The sequence below is a fragment of the Podarcis melisellensis genome, assembly GCF_964234715.1.
Source record: "Podarcis melisellensis genome assembly, chromosome: 4".
Lineage (NCBI taxonomy): Eukaryota > Metazoa > Chordata > Lepidosauria > Squamata > Lacertidae > Podarcis > Podarcis melisellensis.
In genome coordinates, this window is record NC_138531.1 from 33,782,733 (window position 1) to 33,796,962 (window position 14,230).

A 14,230-nucleotide genomic window follows, 5' to 3' on the forward strand; every position below is an offset into this window, starting at 1 on the left:
AAGTTCTGTTGCATTAATGGAAGTTGTTCCACGAGCTCAGTTACATTGCTGGATACAACCCCTTGTCTTGAACCCTTTTTGCCTTTTTGCTCAAACCAGAAGGAGCTGGAGTTCTGATTATTATGAGCCACATGACTCCTAACAGCTTCAAAAAATTAATGTGTTGGATCAGCGTATGTTTATAAATGTTGTAATTTTCATAATGCGAGCAAGTTCCATTGAACTCTATATGGGACTTACTTCTGAGTAGACATTTCTAGGATTGTGCTGCTAGAATATATAATATACCTGGCAAGGCATTGCAATTTTGAAAACAGAATCTAATTGTCCGCTTTTTCTGTTGGCAGTTTAATTATCCAGGAAATTGAAATTGAAGCATTCTCCAAAAGTAATGCAAAATGGGAGCCCAATTCTAGTCAGCTGAGAGCACTAATAGATTTCTTCCTGGAAAGTGAGGTAAAGGTAATGCATACTGTGTTGGATGAACAGATGAGTTTCTAATATTCACAGAGGTGTCTCACAGATCAGGACCAATTAATGAAGTTGACTTATGTAAGGGTTTGAGGGAGGGAAGAAAAGAATTGTGATAATAACAAGAAATGATTTGATGATAAAAGTGTACTGGAAGTTAAAGTTTCAAAATGTGATTGATATTTTCAAGTAATTGTAGACTGGAATATTTGGACAATTGATTGATATTTTCAAGTAATTGTAGACTGGAAGATTTGGACAAGTAGGCACATGAAGAATATATTTAAGAAGGGTGCCTGAAGGTGCAGAAGGGAAGAGCTTGGTTATGTTCTTAGAAAAATAGTTAGCTGTTTTATTGGAATGGGTAGAAGGCTGGGTGCATTTTCTGACTGGAAGCTTAGGTGCCAAGGCAATTCATATTTTGCCATCAGGTTTTAAGTTTGGCAGAAGGTGGAAGTACAAATTAATCGATATAAGCTCAAAATCGTATCTGAGATCTCTCATTCTGAGAAACCATAAGAATTCTAATACTTTAACCTGTTTTGCTGCATGATATAAACTGTTTGCTTTTCATAAATAATCATAATAAATTATTACCACGAATTATTTATTGAATTAAGGTTGTTCGTTGAATTTAGGTGCGATACATGGCCTTAATTTGAGCTGCTTGTTACTGATAGTTCATGTCATATATATTGGCAAAATTTTAACATGATAGGCTGCAATCAAAAGAAGCAATATTCACATGTGGGAAAGAACTGTGCTTGAAGAGATTGTCTCTTCTACTGCTGAAGAGATAAGCCACTGTTCACTTTAAAAAGCAGCCTGGCTGTTTGACAGTGGAGATCTGCTGCAGGAATAACATAAAACAAGGCTCCAGCATGTGTTGTACATGTTTCTTCTCCACCTCTTCCCAAACAAGTATTAGATCATAGTGGGAAGTCATGTTCAGTGAACCATTTTTGAAGGTCTGAGTTGTTGTTGTTGTTGTTATTTATTTTTAGCTACATAGCCACGTCACGTATCTTGTAGACAGCCTTTGGGACTGGGCCCCAAGTTTATTGAAGGACTGGGAGTACATGACAGCTCTCTTATTGGGAAATGCCGATAGTCAAGAACAAGGTAGGTGCTTCAGGAAAACTTAGCACTTTCAACTTGTGTTGCTGCCTTCGGGTTCAGCCAATCCAATACAAACCATTGGACTATAGAGCCAGGATGGATGAGAGGCGTCATGTGGTTTCATTAACAGACACCCTTTTCCATCAAGCACCAGTTTAAAATGCTGTGTGGTGTTTTGGCACTGAAATGGAGATTCTGTCTTCCACTCGGAGCTCTGCTTTGTGGTCCACTCAATAAAAATCCTCATTGTTCTCTATGGAGCTTAATTGCTACTTCAGAGCAAAGCAATGCAGTAACCGGGATATGTATGCTAGTCTTTCTTGGCTAATGAACTTTGATGTTCTGTTAAATTCATCTGTTTCCTTCTTGAATAATTTTATTAGAGCTTTGTCCTTCATTATGTGCTGCGTTACAGTAAGTTCCGCAGAATAACTTGAATGCCCTGCGTGGTGAAAATCTATTCAAAAACTTCCAGTGTTGCTTTGTAGCTAACTTTTTAGCTAACTTAAAACAAAATGGCCCGAAGAAAGGAAAAGTTTCTGTGTTAACCATCCTAGGATTCCCACCTCTTTCTATGAGAGACCGAATGGCGTCTGTGTGTCATTTTGCTTTCAGCGCTGACTGATGCCCATGAGCGTGTTCTTATTGAAATAACCTTAGCGACCGTTCGAGAAGCTGCTGAATTTCATCCTCCTGTGGGGAGAGGAGGGACCAGGAGAGTGAGTGGCGTTTTGTTATACTGCTTTGATCATCTGGCTTTTGATTCACACCACACACACACACACACACACACACACACACACACACACCATTGATCCCAGCTTCAGGTTTCTGTGCATTGACAGAACAGAATCATGGTTGCAAGACAAGCACAGAGCCTTGCAATAAAGGGCAAGTGTATTTAGAACACCCACAGAACCTTAATGCCCAGTGCCTGCAGTTGTAAAGCAGCTCTGTTTTCATTTGCCTGCCGTTTCAGAGGAAAGGTGCAGTGCTAAGCATGCTTGTTTTGAAGGCCATTACATCCAATAAGGGAGTGTGCTTCTCTCCTGCAGAGAGATGAGTGGGGTGTACGTGCATTTTAACACAGTATTCTTCAACCTTGGGAATGGGAATTGTAGTCCAACAACATCAGGGTGTTCAAGGTTGAAGAACACAGCAGTATCTTCTGAATAAACATGACTAGGATCAGACTGGGAAAGCAAATGTTTAACTGCAGTCTATTGTAATGTCGTTTCCTGATCTTGTAAGCGGTAACCCAGTTTACCAATTATAGTGACAAACACACCGGCTTGTTGATACTGCAAGGGTCAAGAGATCTGCATAGCTTGTTCGCAGAACTGAGAAGTGTTGGAACTCTTTCACAAGGTTCCTGATACGACTGGAATGCCCAGAAGTTTCTTTATCTGCCCTCCATGTCCCTTGGCTCAAAACAAGGAATACTTCTTTGCACAACTAAAGAATCGGCATGGCAAAGCTGCCAACTTTTCCTTCCAGTCCATAGCCACCCCCCTTAAAAAAACTCCATAATCCACAATCAAAACACTGTTCAAACACTGCGCTTAATTAATTAAAATCTGAAGCTTCCATCCCCAGCATTTTGCCGTATTAAGTTTTAACCCTACAACTAGCTTAAGCATAGATCAGCAACCTGCTTATGCTATAACTGCAACAAAGGGCTTTGTCTGTAGATCCTGTCTTCCAGGGAGAAGAAGATACAAGTGGACGATTGTACTCGAATTACTGAACACTTCATTGTGGCGCTTCCTCAGCTCTTGGCAAAGGTAACTAGCAGCTGCTCTTGTGAGTGCATATTAAATAATTCATTTGAATTTCAGCAGCTCACTCATATCCTGTTTTTCCCCCCTCTGCAGTATTCTGTAGATACAGAAAAAGTGACAAACCTCCTGCACATTCCACAGTATTTTGATTTAGAGCTGTGCAGTGCTGAACTCCTGGACAAGGTGAATTATTTGTGTGTGTGTGTGTGTGTGTGTGTGTGAGAGAGAGAGAGAGAGAGAGAGAGAGAGAGAGAGAGAGAGAGAGAGAGAAACTTCAAGATAGGATTTTATATTTATTTGTCAAGATTTATATAGCAATTTAATTGGGGGGGGAACCACCCAAGCAGTTTGCATAAAATTGCACAAGACAGCTATTAAAAAAATAAACCCAGACTTTAAAAGCAGTAGACATAACAAAATGTCAAAATATAGATAAAACCCACAAATGTCTGTAATAAAATTGCGTGCCTTTGTTTAGGCTTGATTTCTTGCAAATGTGGAGCTCCTGCCGAATAAGACTACAGTCTGCAGAGCTGTAATTCATTTTAACTGATGAGTTTTTATAGCCCTTTTGATCCATGTGCGTGCTGAAGCATGTGGTTGGATTGGTGCTTGTGAGCTGGAGGCAGGTGACAGCCTTTTTTTCCACTGCAGTGCTCCAGAAGTTGAGTTGAAAAAAACATGGGCCACCAAGACATAAAAGTGTCCCGCATGTGGTGATATTGAGGGCAGATGCTCAGGCTGTACATATGTGGGAAATCCTGAGTTACACATGAATGGCATCTTCCTCTCAGGTCACACCTTTTCCCTTGGATTCCTTCCCACACATCTAACTTTGTGCCAGAGCTCTGAACTGGTGGCATAGGAAGGTCTTGTGTGCATGTGTTCTAAGAGTGAGGCTGTGTATGCATGGCATTCTAGAATCAATGGAAACTGGGTCCTTGTGTTTTTGTCCATAGTTCACACGTGAACTAGATATTTTTGTCTGTAGCCCACACGTGAACTGGCATTTTTGCCCCAATAAGATGCTTGTTGAGGACTGGCTTGATTCTGAAAATAAAGCTCACTGCAGATTGTTTCTGCATTGCCCCATAGCGTGTCTGTTTAAATACAGATGCAAACAGATGTAAGTGTGAGTGTTTACCCAGATTTCTGTTGCCATTTCCTTCTTCATTTGCCTGGGGCATGTGCAGGAAGGAAAAGGCATGGATAACTTTAATAATAATAATAATAATAATAATAATAATAATAATAATTTATTTATACCCCGCCCATCTGGCTGGGTTTCCCCAGCCACTCTCTGGGCGGCTTCCAACAAAACACTAAAATACAATAACCTATTAAACATTAAAAGCTTCCCTAAACAGGGCTGCCTTCAGATGTCTTCTAAAAGTTTGGTAGTTATTTTTCTCTTTGACATCTGGTGGGAGGGCGTTCCACAGGGCGGGTGCTGCTGCCGAGAAGGCCCTCTGCCTGGTTCCCTGTAACTTGGCTTCTCACAGCGAGGGAACCGCCAGCAGGCCCTCAGCGCTGGACCTCAGTGTCCGGACAGAATGATGGAGGCGGAGACGCTCCTTCAGGTATATTGGACCGAGGCCGAAGCAAGGGGAAGGGTATTTAATATGTCTATTAAGTCAGCACACCCCTTGTGAGTGGCATCTTCTAGAATCAAGCTAGACTGAAAGCAGCATGCTGAGGATGACCGCGAGTGATTCTGGATCGAGGAAAACTGTGTTTTTTCGTGCTATAAACAGCTTAGTGTATATACAGCCTGAGTAATAACATATGCCCCCCATCTCTGTGAATTAGGTCACTGTTGTTCTCCCTTTGCAGAGTGGCCATGAACCATGCAAGTCAGTGTCCTGCTCAAGGCTATACAAGGAGTTCATATAATAATAATTTGTTATTCATACCCCGCCCATCTGGGCAACTCCCAATAGAATATTAAAAAAAGATAAAGCATCAATCATTAAAAACTTCCCTAAACAGGGCTGCCTTCAGATGTCTTCTAAAAGTCAGATAGTTTTTTATTTCCTTGACAACTGATGGGAGGGCGCTACTACCGAGAAGGCCCTCTCCCTGGTTCCCTGTAACCTCAATTCATTCAGTGAGGGAACCGCCAGAAGGCCCTCGGCGCTGGACCTCAGTGTCCGGGCTGAATTATGGGGGTGGAGACGCTCCTGGGCCATGGCAGTTTAGGGCTTTAAAGGTCAGCATCAAAACTTTGAATTGTGCTTGGAAATGTACTGGGAGCCAAGGTAGATCTTTCAGGACCGGTGTTATGTGGTCTCAGCGGCTGCTCCCAGTCACCAGTCTAGCTGTGTAGCCAGACTTTGAACCTAGGTCGCCTGAGTTCCAAACTGAATGCTATCTTGCGGGTTCCTTGGGTTCATAGTTTAATGACATTTGCACTACTTTTGTTTTATCCACAGCACTTGGACACATTTCTGAGCGAGATAAAAGCCATTGTATCCAAGCACTCTTACACAGAAGTCCTGAACGCTTGTGCCAGGGTATACGCCACTCTTTGCGGTGAAGACGGTTCTGGCCATAAAAAAGTGGGCTTGGCCAGAGATGAACTGGTGGATGAACTGGTGCACAATCTAAACCAGAGTTTGGACACCTTTTGGGATGAGGTGGGTGTGAAGTCTGGATATGTAACGAGAAATGAAACTTAGGTTTCCAGAGCAAAATTTTGTACAGGATTTATTTTTGTTAATTTTGCATGCTCTCTCTCTCTTTCTTTGTGTGTGTGTGTGTGTGTGTGTATACAAGTGCAAACATGGCAAGATCACATCTGATTGATTTCCCTAATCATGTTCCTAATATATATGAAGAGGTGGTAGGGTTTATGTGATATTTGCATAGGCACGGCTGAGTAGATTTGCCAGTTCACAAGCTGGCAATGCTGCCTGCCTCCTTGGTTGTTTCATGGGGTGGGGAGGATGTCCTTTTCCTCCCTCTCCCTCCACCAATGGAGAAATACTCAAGTCCTCTAGGCTATAGCAGGTGCTGGGAGGAAAAGGGCAAAAGGTCTGTCCAAGGCATGAGCTGCATCCCCTCCTGTCGCCTTGGAACGTTTAAAGTTAATAATAGGAAGCTCTTCGAAGATTCATTATGGGAACCTTCTTTAGCCCAATATACTCCTACACAGAAGTGATATCCATGCTAGAAATGTATCACATGCAAAGTGGGCCAAACTTTAATGATGGTCTTTACCTTTTTTTTTTTTTGTTTAACTGTTTAGATCCTGCCACAACAGTAATTACCACAAATATTTCTATTGCTTGTTTTCTGTTTGAAGTAGTGCAAAGAATCCCTCTATTGGAATATAATGTGCCTCTCTTGATAGAGTGCTGCATGATTTGTGAACATTTAAGTCTGTTCTTCACATCTCGGGGAACTGATATTCTACCACTAGACTATTTAAAGTCTGCATTCTTAGCTAATGACTGTCTGCTATTTGACATCATTTGTCTGAGGTCCAGTGAGGAAAAAATAATTTAACTAATTGGAGATGAAACCGAGCTTTTTCCTTATTAGGGCAAGGAAGACATTTCCTCTTCCATAACTTTTTAAAGTTCAGCCTCTGCATGGCAATTGCTTTGTTAAAACATCTTGCAGCGTTTTTAAACCTTAAAAGTGGCTTTTGCATTTCCATTTGTGTTGGGCTGGTTGGGGGTGGGATTTGCTACAGAAATACTTGAAAAGGTTTTCATTAGTTCTAAGAATACAAGAGCAGCTGTTGGGAATATGAATAGCTTGCAGACTCGGTTCAACAACAGTTGATCAGCTGTGCCATTGCTAACAGATGTCATTCCAACATATAAGAGTTCATGCTGATAGTTTTGTTTCTTTTCTTTAAAAAAATGGAAGTACAGTAAATGTGTCAGGTTAAATTTGCCCACACTTTATTTTTGGTAGAAAATAATAAGAAACCATGAATTCTGCACCAACCCGCACCAGCTTATGCAGTGAGATCAGCCAGATTCCAGCCATTAACAACCTAGTTTTCTGCAGATTTCCAAGTGGGGGGGGGTGGATTAGAGAGAAATATGCTTGATTTCCATTATTAAGGCTGGCTTCCTAATGTGATTCTTGCAGCGGCATTTAATCCACGCAGGTTGGGGAGGGAAAGTTCCTGCCATTCCATGGAACTTTGCACACACCCACCCACCCGGCAAAGACTTGGTGAGGGGTGGCATCCTGCAGTTCGACAGATCATCTGATGTGAGTCAGAGCAACGCAGGAGCAGCCCAGCATAGGGGATCCAGTAGCAAACTTTCAGCACTCTTGCAGGAAGACTGCATATCTCCCAGTAGGCAGTGCAGGCAATCATGCTGCCTCTGTGCCAAATAACTGCTTACAATGGGAAGAAAACTCTATGCCAGTAGTAGCCAATATGGTGGCTTCCACTTATTGTAGGCTACAGCTCCCCTCATCCATGCCCATTGGGCATGCTAGCTGGCGATGATGGGTAGTAGTAATAATAATAATAATAATATTTATACCCTGCCCATCTGGCCGGGTCTCCCCAGCCACTCTGGGCGGCTTCCAACAAAATATTAAAATACAGTGGTCTGTTAAACATTAAAAGCTTCCCTGAACAGGATGGCCTTCAGAAGTCTTTTAAAAGTTGGGAGTTGTTCTTCTCTTTGACATCTGAAGGGAGGGCGTTCCACAAGGAGGGCGCCACTACTGAGAAGGCCCTCTGCCTGGTTCCCTGTAACCTCAATTTTCACAATGAGGCAACCGCCAGAAGGCCCTCGGCGCTGGACCTCAGTGTCCAGGCTGAACGATGGGGGTGGAGACGTTCCTTCAGGTATACTGGTATTGTTGTCCACAGAATCTACCTGCTCTATATTTTATTGTTGTTGTTATTTTTGTTTTGTCTTGTCTAAATTTCATCCAAGGATCACAGGGTGGTTTACAAAATAAAAATAGATAACATAGTAACAAGCAAAATCAATAGCCCCCCACAATTTAAAATGCCATAGATTGTTTAATTAGCCCAAAGGCCTGGGAGAGGAGGAATCTTTTCGCCTGGCACCAAAAGATATGTAACAAAGGTGCCAGGCAAACGTCCCTGGGGAGAACATTTCACACATGAGAGGCCACCACAAGAAAGGCCCATCCTTGTGTTGGTGGCATACAAAGGGCCTCAGAGGATGATTGCAGGGTGTGTGTCGATTCATATGGGGAGAGGCAGTCCTTGGGGTGTGCAGGTGTATGCACTGTGGGGGGAGTCTGCATGTTGTGTGTGTGTTGGGAAGGGGGCAGGAATACTGCAGGTGCCTTTCCCCCTATCCAAGCCTGCTTTTCAGAGAGAGAAGATTCTGCTCAAATGTCACATAGTCTTTTCTCCTGTCTCCTACACAGGGAGGAGGGTTTCGTGCAGAAAAAGAAGGAATTCATCAAATATGCTTGACGCTGCGAAGAATAACTGCTTTTCATCAGTGAGATGCTTGTTTATGTTGATTATTAATTCACTTTAGTGACCCTCTGTGGGCACATAAAATTAGAATAATGCTGCTTTGTTTACAGACCTAAAGCCAGGCAGCATAGAATCATAGAGCTGGGACCCATCTAGTCATCTAGTCCAACCCCCTGCAATACATAATACATTGTATTAAAATGTAAGATTGCTGGGTGAAATTAAGAAGTGCAGGTGCTGGGATCAGGAAACATCCCAGGGTCTGCTCTGAAGGCACATTAAGCAGCTGCCCCGCTGAAGGTAAGCAAGTCCACCTGGGAGCCACCTTGGGTTCCATGATGGAAGAAAGGGGGGATATAAATGGAAGAAAAGAAAGGCTTTGCTAATGTCAGCCAAGACGCTATGAGACTCAAAGTTTCTAAAGTCTGTGGAGAGTGTTTTGGGGCCCATATACAGATGAAAGTTCTGGTGTTGGCACTGTTTCCTGGTCAATTTAGATAAAGTGAAGGCCCACTTAGAGACATTTAAATATAAAGGCTGCCACCTTTCAAGATGTTGTAAAAGAATAAATAGTGAATATTGGCTATATTTTTAAATACAATGGTACCTTGGTTTAAGAACAGCTTAGTTTATGAACAACTTGGATTAAGAACGATGCAAACCCGGAAGTAGGTGTTTTGCTTTGTGAACTTTGCCTTGGAATAAGAACATGTTTCGCTTCCTGTCGAGTGTGTTCCATTTGTACATTGAGTCCCCCGCTGCTATGGGAAAGCAGGCCTTGGTTTAAGAACGGGCTTCCGGAACAGATTTAAGTTTGTAAACCAAGGTACCACTGTAACAGGATTCTCTGGAAAGTTTGGTTTCTAGTTGTGCAAATAGGGGTCTGGGACTTTTTTTTTTTAAGAGTCAGACTGAAGCCCTCCACCCTGCCTGCCATTCATGTCTGAAATGGAACTCCGTTCTGAATTCACCACATTAATGCTGTGTCACAGTGTAAATACATAGCATGATGGATGGCACTGAGGTAGTGGGATAAATCTAGGATTTTGCTGAGCATCCGCCCCTGATCTTTGTACCAGGGAGCACATGGCACATGTCCTCTTTGCATGCTAATACTTATATCATAGGCTTGCTGGTTTCAAGGGACTAGAAACATCTATAGTGCTGTAGACAGGCATCATCAAGCACTTCTGTTTATTCATGCAAAATTAGTATAGCTCAGTTGGTTAGAGCATGGTGCTGATATCGCCAAGGTTGCAGGTTCAATACCCCATATGGGACAGCTGCCTATTCCTGCATTGCAGGGGGTTGGACTAGATGATCAGCAGGGTCCCTTCCAACTCTACCGTCCTATTAAATTGTTGTATTTGTTTGTTAAGATTGGAGTACTATAGGCGTGGGCTAGAATGCTGTGTGCTCTCTGGGAATGGGAGTCCTGCCTTGCATAGATCTTGCTGATAAGCCAGATTATTATTTCCCCTGCACTGCTCCCTGCGGGCCAAGTTTGACAAATGGGAGGGGCCTGATGCTACAAATATAAGCAAGCTCCATTTTGTGTGAACCGGGGTCTTTTACCTGATGCCATATATGATGTCGGGTGTTGGGCAGCTGGGCATGGCTTTGCCGAAATGACCTAGCAGGCCAAATTAGGCCCCCTATTTTGGCATTGGGATGCGGATGGCACTGTGGGTTAAACCTCAGAGCCTAGGACTTGCCGATCAGAAGGTCAGCAGTTCGAATCCCTGCGACGGGGTGAGCTCCTGTTTCTCAGTCCCTGCTCCTGCCAACCTAGCAGTTTGAAAGCACGTAGATATATAGGTACTGCTCCGGCGGGAAGGTAAACGGCGTTTCCGTGCGCTGCTCTGGTTCGCCAGAAGCGGCTTAGTCATGCTGGCCACATGACCTGGAAGCTGTACGCCGGCTCCCTTGGCCAATAAAGCGAGATGAGCGCCGCAACCCCAGAGTCGGCCACGACTGGACCTAATGGTGAGGGGCCCCTTTACCTTTATTTTGGCATTACCAGTTCAGGCAATTTATGCAACACAACTCTTGCACCCCTTTTAGCACTTGTATTCTCACAGTGCTGGAACTTGGGACTCTCCTTTTGAATTGCTAAATAGTGTGGGAACAAGTAGGCTTTGAAGATGATTCTGAATCTGTGGCAATCCACAGTCTAGTTGTAATAGGCTGTAAAAGTCTAGTTGTAATAGGCTGCTTTCCACTTGCTTTGTTGGGCTGGATTAATTTGGTTGGGTTTTGTTGTTGTTGTTTTTTTACAAAAAAAACCAGTTGAGTTAAAGCCATGCTTCATTGTGCAGATTGCCAAGCTAAGGATTTCTGAGGGGTGTGTTTTTGTTTTTTGTTAAACGAGTTGGAATCAAAATGATGAGTAAAGAGGGTGAGGGCAGTCTTGACTATTCTGTTGATGGGACTGTGTTGTCACAGCTGCTTGAAAGTTCTCAGAGTGATGCTGTGTTTCCTTTTGGACTTGTAGTGCTCATGATCTCACCAGGTGGAATCTCTATGACACACTGGCTAAGCTCCTTGGTTTTGAGGTGGAACAAAGTCCTTTACCTGTTCAGGTAACCATGACCAAATTATGGACCAGAAAATATTTCGTGTCTCCAAAATAGCACACCAGTGTAAATTAAGTCCTAGTTTCAGCATCCCATGGGTTTAATGACCTCCCCCACTCCCTGGCCATTTTCCATCTTGTTAGGCTGAATTTCAGCTGATCCTTGAGTCTGAGTAGAACACATTCTTAATTCAGTGACAGAAGTGGTGTTTAGATGTGGGTGAATCACTGGATTCTTTATTTGTGGCAGAGGAGTGGAATTTTCCGTAGTGAGGTGACTACTCATGTTAAGCTTCTCGGTTCAGGATTTGAAATGATTAAGTCACGACTTGGTTTTCTTTTGCAGATCCTTTGGCCTGCTTTACAATGTGCTTATTCTGCACTGCTTTGGCAGCTCTCTTCTGCACTAGAGACAACTTCTACCAAGGTTAGTCCCAGGGTGGGGACTTCAAGCCACTTCTCAAGGCTTCTTTGTGTCCTTTTGTGCTTTGTTGGTCAATTTGGAGCTTCAGAAGAATTTGAGCTTCCAGAAGCAAAAGTGGCTCACCTTCTGATTTCCTGATTCTGGTGCAGTAGTGACTCAAAAGCAAGCCACGCCATCCTTGAGCTCCCACTTCAGAGATTATTTGGAGTCCTTTGTGAGATCCATTATCCTCTTCTTCCCAGGTTGCATCAGAAGCATGTTGTTCATACTTTTGCAAACCTTGCATCTGATAATATGCAATTGGGTAGAGAGAGAGCAACTACCTGTGAAGCAGGGGCTTCACACACTGAATTTTTTCTTCCTCAGGAAGAAAATCATCATGGTAACATGTGCTTTCCTTTGATCACATGGACACTGTGTGCAAATGTGAACTGCTTGAGTGTAAACCACTATGAGGTTTTATCAGTGCTTTTTTTCCCTTAAAAAATGTTTAGGGGTACTCTCATTTTGACTCAAGAAAAATCACCATTTTATAGTTCAAATCGGGGAAATAAATACAGTAAATGAAGAAAAGTACAAAGATTCACTAAATGTTTAAGGGTATGCATCCCCGCAGAAGAAAAGCACTGGGTTTTATTACAATCAAGCAGTATATAAATAAAATTAACACTGTGGGCAGCATGTTGACGTCTTCCTAGCACATGCAGTGTACACATGGCCAAAAAAGTGAGTTTATATTTATATTCTATACCATTAGAGAGGATAGGGGCAACCTGCCCTGATGAGAGTTTTTGGGAAACAATTAAAGGGCACCTGGGACACCAAAACGTCTTTGGCTGCCATATTGTACCTGGTAAACAATGATTATATATACAAAATACACCCGGATGATCCCTGAGTGACTTCACGAATCTGTTTTTTGATAGAAAACCCAAACAAATCATGCCAGCAGCTCATTTGCTGCATGCTTGTGTGGTTTCTGTCTTGATTTCATCTGCGGCTTTTTGTGGGATGCTGTAGCCAGTTTTCTGGGGGTACTTAAGGGTACGCAGTACTGGCACCTGCTTTCCCCAGAAGAAAAGCACTGGCTGTGTCTCAGAATGAAAAAAGAAAAGAAAAGAAAGGATGTCACTGTGAGATTTAAAAAAATATTCTTTATGCAAATCAGCACTTCCCACTCTGGGACACCTTGGTCCCCTGCAGCAGGGACCTGAGTGACAAGGGGAAGTGAGCTGACACAGATTGGAGCTGATTACATCTTGTCCTTATTCCACACTATCACTACGCTGTCTATATAGTGTGACAGATTGTTGCAAAACAGTGGATGGGAGGAATAAACCCTCATTAGATTCTGTGCACATCTCTGTGCTGCGCTACTGGCAAGATAGAGAGTGAAAAACTGCTGGATACAAAGGTAGAATGAGGAGGATCATGGTGTCCTGTGGATTTTATAGAGATTTCTCACAGCTCCTGCGACTCCTTGCTCCCCCCCTTCCTCTGTGCTTCCTCTTCAAACAGAATAAGATGCGAAGAAGAAACTTGAGATGCTACAAAGTTCTGCACCTTTCACAGAAGTCTTGAGATGGGCTTCGATGACATAGAATTATTCAAAGAGGCATTTTGCAGAAATAATTTCTGATTTTCTCCTTCCCCTTAAAGGAAAGCATTCTTGCCTTGAGGACACGCTTGAAGCAGTACTGCCACATATGTACGTGCTACCTCAGCCACCGCAGCAGAAAGTTACGTGAAAAGGTAAGAATCCTACAAGCCCTTTCATATGACTTTTCCCTTGAGATTTGCACCCCTCCCTATCCTAAGAGCAATGTGGGCAAGTGTTGCGTACACATATTCAGAAGAAGTACTCCCCTGTTTTGAGGGGCGCTGCATTGACTAGAGATATTAAATTTTGGGGGAGGAAGGAAGAATTGACTCTAATCTCTGTACAACACAGCACTCAGTTGCTGGTGTGACTTAGTGGCTAAGCAGGCTGAGCTGTGAACCAGAAAGACGCTGGTTTGCATCTTGTGTCTGCCATCAACTCACTAGAGGCATTAGGCAACCCACTCGTTGCTCTCATCAGCATCTCCAACTGCAGCATGAGGGAGAATAATATTGACTTGCCTAAGAAGGTGGTTGTAAGGCTTACAGGTAGAACATGCTTTAAACACTTGAAAGGACCAAGGAGGAGGATTAGTCCAGTTCCCTGGTGGACCATAGTGAGGATTTATTCCTCATGAGAACAATTAACCCAGTTTGGTGCTTCTCCACACGAGGAAATTGCAATCTCCCATCTTGTCATCCTGGGCCCAGGTGGGAGTAACACTCCCTAGTGGTTGAGATTGGGAATTTAGTTGTCTCATAGGAATTTTTAACCAGTGGTGTCTCTGGAAGCGTCTTCAGTTTAAAGTTCCTGTTGATTCACACTT

General features: G+C 43.0%; 1 protein-coding gene across 5 annotated transcripts in view; it reads left to right on the forward strand.

Moving 5' to 3' along the window:
• The window catches only part of LOC309367884 (cohesin subunit SA-2-like), a gene marked incomplete at its 3' end in the record, with an annotated part of 57,289 nt that overhangs the window by 32,514 nt on the left and 10,545 nt on the right, over positions 1 to 14,230 (forward strand). For 3 of the 5 annotated variants that reach the window (XM_081907531.1, XM_081907527.1, XM_081907528.1), the window contains 10 exons: positions 348 to 456; positions 1,476 to 1,593; positions 2,206 to 2,309; positions 3,282 to 3,374; positions 3,465 to 3,554; positions 5,804 to 6,007; positions 8,751 to 8,827; positions 11,300 to 11,387; positions 11,727 to 11,807; positions 13,464 to 13,556. In XM_081907531.1, the coding sequence (XP_081763657.1) occupies positions 348 to 456; positions 1,476 to 1,593; positions 2,206 to 2,309; positions 3,282 to 3,374; positions 3,465 to 3,554; positions 5,804 to 6,007; positions 8,751 to 8,827; positions 11,300 to 11,387; positions 11,727 to 11,807; positions 13,464 to 13,556 (1,057 nt within the window). Of the gene's footprint in view, positions 1 to 347; positions 463 to 1,475; positions 1,594 to 2,205; positions 2,310 to 3,281; positions 3,375 to 3,464; positions 3,555 to 5,803; positions 6,008 to 8,750; positions 8,828 to 11,299; positions 11,388 to 11,726; positions 11,808 to 13,463; positions 13,557 to 14,230 lie in introns of all 5 variants that reach the window. The other 2 variants (XM_081907529.1, XM_081907530.1) reach the window with 1 other exon arrangement.